This window comes from Bison bison, unplaced genomic scaffold, assembly GCF_000754665.1.
Source record: "Bison bison bison isolate TAMUID 2011002044 unplaced genomic scaffold, Bison_UMD1.0 scf7180017864105, whole genome shotgun sequence".
Lineage (NCBI taxonomy): Eukaryota > Metazoa > Chordata > Mammalia > Artiodactyla > Bovidae > Bison > Bison bison.
In genome coordinates, this window is record NW_011494677.1 from 120,815 (window position 1) to 127,700 (window position 6,886).

A 6,886-nucleotide genomic window follows, 5' to 3' on the forward strand; every position below is an offset into this window, starting at 1 on the left:
GGGCAAACATCTAAAAAGAGAGAGATAAATGCATGAAAAATTAATTTTTATGTATTAAATTACATTTATAATTAAATTAATTCAATCTTTGATAAATTTACACTCAATTTATATGGACAACTTAATTCTTCAAAAGCACCCCATCAAGTTAATGTGAATTACAATTTCAAACTTAGTATGAATTTTCCTGACTAGTATGAAAAGGAAAATACTTACCGAATTTACAAGGCCAATAATTTCGATGATTTTATTTGTTACTATCATGCTATCAGAGCCCAGGTAATCAAACTGAAAAACATAATTAATTTAAAATTTTAATATGATTTATTATATAATATGTTTGAGATTTACTCTCCATCTACTCTCTCAGGTTGAAGCTCCTTTGGGGTTAGAACACTTCAAAATAAGACAGCAACAAAAAATGAATATAAACTGAACCACTCACATACTGTAGTATATAAAATCATATAGCCACTCTGGGTGATAGTTTGGCAACTTGTTTCAAAGCAGGTAATAGACCTAGCAATTGCACTCATGGGCATTTATCCTAAAGAAATAAAAACTGATGCTCACAAAAACCCATGCATGTGTGGAAACAACTCATATGTCCTTCAATGGTCAAGGGGTTAAACAAACCGGTACATTCATAACATGCTACTCAGTAAAAATGCTACTTAGTTATAAAAAGAAAAAAAGAGACGTTACTGAACTGTTGATATATGGAACATCTTGGGTAAACCTAAAAAAAATTATGCTAAGTATAAACAAATCTCAAAGGATATATACTCCATGGTAACATTTATGCAGTGTTCCTGAAATCACAGAGGGAGAAGTTGATTAGTGATTACCAAAGGTCAAGAAGTAGGGAAGCGGGGAAAGATGGGAATGACTCCAGAGGGATAACATAAGAAAGCTTTCTGATGATAGTGCTCTTGAGTGTCTCCATTCCAAGCGGTGGTAGTTAGGAAAGACTACATATGTGAAACTACCACACAAAACTACACATATACACACAAATTAGTATAACTACTGAAGTCTGAATTAAGCTCTGAAGAATGCACACTATCCCTTGGATATTCCACAGGACCCTCAAGATAAGCATATTCAAAACTACACTGACCATCCTCCCTCAAAAATATGCTCCCCCTCAGATTCCCACTTCTTCATTATCTATTCTTCTATTATCATTTATGACCTCCCACATTTATTATACTACATGTTCTATGACAGCAAAACTTTTTCTGTTTTGTTCACTACTCTATTCCCAATAAATAAAACAGTAACTGGAGATGTAGGTGACGCTTAATAAAGTTATCCAAAAAATGAATAAATCAAATCAATTTACAAGTTCTTCTAACTGAAGCTCAGTAACTTAAAATTGGCCTTTCCCATCTATTGATTTATAAAAGTTTATCTTGATTACTGCAACAGTCTCTTAAATGCTTTATCTTTCTTCAATCTTTTCACCAGCATTCCTGCCCCTACACTGTTTACAAACATGATTCTAAAATGAAAATATCAACATGTCATTTCTCTGATTAAAATCATTCATTGACTGTACCTTTAGGATAAAATCCAAGTATCATATCAGTTCTTCATTTCTTTCCTTTTCCCCTCTTCAGCCTTGTGTATTAATCATCCTAAACTTCTCTCAGTTATCTGAACAGAACAGTCTTATGTGCCCTTGCAAAGAAAGGTTTCGCAATAGGTCTTCCTTGGCCCTACCCTCCTCCCACTGCCAAACTAACCAAATCAGAACACAACCTCCAATAATCTCCTTTGTCAGGGTTTTTTTTTTTTTCTCTCAGTTTTTCACTTTTACAGGTTAGTGAAAAGTGAAACTGTTAGTCGCTCAGTCATGTGCGAGTCTTTGTGACCCCAGGGACTGTAGCCCACCAGGCTTCTCTGTCCATGGGATTCTCCAGGAAAGAATACTGGAGCGGGTAGCCATTCTCCTCCAGAGTATCTTTCGAGCCCAGGGATCTAGCCCAGGTCTCCTGTATCTCTTGCACTGCAGGCAGATTCTTTACGATCTGAGCCACGAGGTTCTCACGCTCCAATTCCCCTGCCCTAATCATCCAAAGGCAAGGTACGAAATACCTTTAAACAACCTTGATTCTCCAGAACCCACTGCAACTTTCCAAACTAGCCGATCCTAAACCTGTTTACCTTGCCTTGCTATTTCTTCCTATAGGAACCATAATAAAGGTTCCTGCCATGTTTTCCTATGGCTCCTTCTGTCTCTTGACCTACTCTTGGTGATTCCCCACGTGGCATGATGTGGTACACCCTTTCCTCTTGGGAACTGTGAAACAAAGTGTCTTTCCAATAGCAATCATCTCCCCATCTGTTGGCATCAGCATGCCTAAATAATAATAAAACCTACATTTTCAAACACCTCCTTACATGCTCTTATAGTATCCCGGGTTACAGTTGTGTCTTTATGTCTTTATCCAGTAATGCACTGTTGTTGTTGTTTTTTTAATTATGACAGTATGATAACACATTTACAGGAGATTTGGGAAATACAGAACAAGGTTACATATAGTTCCACTATGTATTACAATTATTTTTTAAGTAGGTAAATTAAGATTCTTAGTTGGACTTTCAATATCAGATTCTCAAAAATTAATGGAATGAATATACAGAGAAGTAGAAGGATATAGTAAACCTGAAGAGCACTATGAGCCAATTCAATATAATTAAGATTTATACAATTTTCACACGACAGTAGGATAAAAATTCTATTCAAGTTCCCATAGATGATAAACTAGGAGACACTGGAATATATCCAAGGACATAAGTGAAGTGGAAGTCATTCAGTCGTGTCCCACTCTTTGCGATCCCATGGCCTATACAGTCCATGGAGTTCTCCAGGCCAGAATACTAGAATGGGTAGCCTTTCCCTTCTCCAGGGTCCAGGGACATAAAACAAGGTATAAAAGTTTCATGGTATAAAGGTGCTGAAATCATACAGAGTCTGTTCTCTTATCACTGTGGAATTATATTAGAAATAAATATCAAAATATATTTGAAAATAACCCACATATTTTCAAGTGCAATGTGGCATTTACCAACAGAGTTCTTTGACTTAGCCACTGAAAACTTCAATAAAGTTAGAAGACTGAAAAAAACAGAGGGTGACTGCAAAGAAGAAAGGATTTCGGTGAGAAATTAATACCAAAATGAGAAATTAATACCCAAGATGCTTTTAAAAATCCCATGTATGTGGTAATTAAAAGCCCACTTTTCAATGATGGATATATCTAAAAAGCCCTAAAGAAGGAAAATCAGAAAATATCTGCAACAGAATAAAAATGAAGAGAATTTACCAGAACTTGTTGCATGCAGCTGAAGCTTCTCAGTGCAATTAAATACAATGTGGAGTCTTGAATAATTTGTGAAAACAAATAATGGACACTAGCATAAAATTTTGTGAAATGTGAACAAAATCTGCACTTCAGTTAGTAATACAGTATCACATGTTAATTTCCTGGATTTTTTTAACAACATAATATATCTTTAAATTCTCAGAATTGGATTAGAAGTTTCAAGCCTGATTCGAATTTTTTTTTAAAAATCACTAAGATAATAAATTTTCTAGAATTTTAGCAGTAATACTAGATGCCAAAATACATGGAACTATATCAAAGTTTTGAGTGAACATAAATTAGAAATCTAGCATTTTATTCATACTGAGTCAAACAAGTGGAATCAAAATGTCATAAATATTTTAGATAGGCAAAATTCATAAATTTTCCAAAATATATATTATACACACTAAGAAAGAAAGGAAAGAAAGGGAAGTCACTCAGTCATGTCCAACTCTATGCGACCCCATGGACTGTAGCCCACCAGGCGCCTCCGTCCATGGGATTTTCCAGGCACGAGTACTGGAGTGGGTTGCCATTTCCTTCTCCAGGGGATCTTCCCCATCCAGGAATCGAACCCGGGTCTCCTGCATTGTAGGCAGACGCTTTACCGTCTGAGCTACCAGGGAAGTTTATACACACTATTTATACATACACACACACACACACAAGGCTTGAGAAAGAACAACAACATCAAAAAAGAGACAGAGAAATCAAAACACACAAACTAAATGAAATGAGAAGACCGAATACGAAATAGAAAAAGTAAAACGTCATCATATAATCTAGTTGTTTTCAGACATGGCTGCTCATTAGAAACACATCTGGAGCTCTGGAAAACAAAAGCTGTACCTTGGCAATTGCATTTGTTTTTTAATTCCAAGAAAATTCTGATATACATTTAATTTTTTAAAAAGTGATTACAGGATTTTCTATTAAATGGTAGTTTTAGTGCTACTTAGAGCTTCCCTGGTGGCTCAGAGGTTAAAGCAGCTTCCTGTAATGCGGGAGACCAGGGTTTGATCCCTGGGTAGGAAAGATTCCCCTGGAGAAGGAAATGGCAACCCACTCCAGTATTCTTGCCTGGAGAATCACATGGACGGAGGAGCCTGGTGGCTATAGTCCACAGGGTCGCAAAGAGTCAGACATGACTGAGCGACTTCACTTTCACTTTAATGATACAGGATTCTATTATTTTCTGTTGACAAACCATGATACAATCTCATTAAAACAAATAATCATTATATAATCAAAAGAGTAAAATATGTTTATCAGTTTCACAATCAATAGGCAAATAAAACATAAAAGATAATTGTAATTTCAAGTCATAATTGAAACATGATGAACCTAAGAGTATAAAATAATTACGTACTAATTGGGGGATTAAGTAGAGTGATATGCTAAGTGGAAGACCAAACATGCACATGTTTTCATCCACCCAGTGACTCTATGGCATTTGGTTCAGTTGAATTCAGTTCAGTCGCTCAGTCATGTCTGACTATTTGCTACCCCATGAACCACAGCACGCCAGGCCTCCCTGTCCATCACCAACACCTGGAGTTCACCCAAACCCATATCCATTGAGTCGGTGATGCCACCCAACCATCTCATCCTCTGTCGTCCCCTTCTCCTCCTGCCCTCAACCTTTCCCAGCATCAGGGTCTTTTCAAACAAGTCAGGTCTTCGCATCAGGTGGCCAAAGTATTGGAGTTTCAGCCTCAACATCAGTCCTACCAATGAACACCCAGGACTGATCTTTAGGATGGACTGGTAGGATCTCCTTGCAGTCCAAGGGACTCTCAAGAGTCTTCTCTGACAACACAGTTCAAAAGCATCAGTTCTTCGGTGCTCAGCATTCTTTATAGTCCAACTCTCACATCCATACACAACTACTGAAAAAAACGACAGCCTTGACTAGATGGACTTTTGTTGACAAAGTAATGTCTCTGCTTTTTAATATGCTGTCTAGGTTGGTCATAACTTTCCTTCCAAGAAGTAAGTGTCTTAATTTCATGGCTGCAATCACCATCTGCAGTGATTTTGGAGCCCCTTAAAATAAAGTCAGCCACTGTTTCCACTGTTTCCCATCAATTTGCCATGATGTGATAGGACTGGAGGCCATGATCTTAGTTTTCTGAATCTTCAGCTTTAAACCAACTTTTTCACTCCCCTCTTTCATTTTCATCAAGAGGCTCTTTAGTTCTTCTTCACTTTCTGCCATAAAGGTGGTGTCATCTGCATATCTGAGGTTATTGATATTTCTCCCGGCAATCTTGATTCCAGCTAGTGCTTCCTCCAGCCCAGTGTTTCTCATGATGTACTCTGCATATAAGTTAAATAAGCAGGGTGACAATATACAGTCTTGACGTAAGTATTCCTTTTCCTATTTGGAACCAGTCTGTTGTTCCATGTCCAGTTCTAACTTGCTTCCTGACTTGGATACAGGTTTCTCAAGAGGAGGTCAGGTGGTCTGGTATTCCCATCTCTTTCAGAATTTTCCACGGTTTACTGTGATCCACACAGTCAAAGGCTTTGGCATAGTCAGTAAAGCAGAAATGTTTTTCTGGAACTCTCTTATTGTTTCCATTATCCAGCAGATGTTGGCAATTTTATCTCTGGTTGCCAGTACTCTGAACACCGAAGAATTGATGCTTTTGAACTGTGGTGTTGGAGAAGACTCTTGAGAGTCCCTTGGACTGCAAGGAGATTGAACCAGTCCATTCTGAAGGAGATCAGCCCTAGGATTTCTTTGGAAGGAATGATGCTAAAACTGAAACTCCAGTACTTTGGCCACCTCATGCAAAGAGTTGACTCACTGGAAAAGACTCTGATGCTGGGAGGGATTGGGGGCAGAAGGAGAAGGGGACGACAGAGGATGAGATGGCTGGATGGCATCACTGACTCAATGGACTTGAGTCTGAGTGAACTCTGGGAGTTGGTGATGGACAGGGAGGCCTGGCATGCCGACATTCATGGGGTCGCAAAGAGTCAGACACGACTGAGAGCCTTCACTTTCACTTTCACTTTCCTCTGCCTTTTCTAAAACCAGTTTGAACATCTGGAAGTTCATGGTTCACGTAATGCTGAAGCCTGGCTTGGAGAATTTTGAGTATTACTTTACTATCGTGTGAGATGAGTGCAATTGTGTGGTAGTTTGAGCATTCTTTGGCATTGCCTTTCTTTGGGATTGGAATGAAAACTGACCTTTTCTAGTCCTGTGGCCACTGCTGAGTTTTCCAAATTTGCTGGCCTATTGAGTGCAGCACTTTCACAGCATCATCTTTCAGGATTTGAAATAGCTCAACTGGAATTGCATCACCTCCACTAGCTTTGTTTGTAGTGATGCTTTCTAAGGCCCACTTGACTTCACATTCCAGGATGTCTGGCTCTAGGTCAGTGATCACACCATCGTGATTCTCTGGGTCATGAAGATCTTTTTTGTACAGTTCTTCTGTGTATTCTTGACACTTCTTCTTAATATCTTCTGCTTCTGTTAGGTACATACCATTTCTGTC

General features: G+C 38.3%; 1 protein-coding gene and 1 non-coding gene across 2 annotated transcripts in view; both read right to left on the reverse strand.

Annotated features, from left to right (window-relative positions):
- Positions 1-6,886, reverse strand: part of ADAM32 (ADAM metallopeptidase domain 32) — a gene marked incomplete at its 3' end in the record, with an annotated part of 169,626 nt that overhangs the window by 112,805 nt on the left and 49,935 nt on the right. The window contains exon 9 of the mRNA XM_010838845.1: positions 217-288. Within this exon, the coding sequence (XP_010837147.1) occupies positions 217-288 (72 nt within the window). The remainder of the gene's footprint in view (positions 1-216; positions 289-6,886) is intronic.
- Positions 3,929-4,000, reverse strand: TRNAC-ACA. Its single transcript has one exon. It is a non-coding gene; the product is annotated as a tRNA-Cys (tRNA).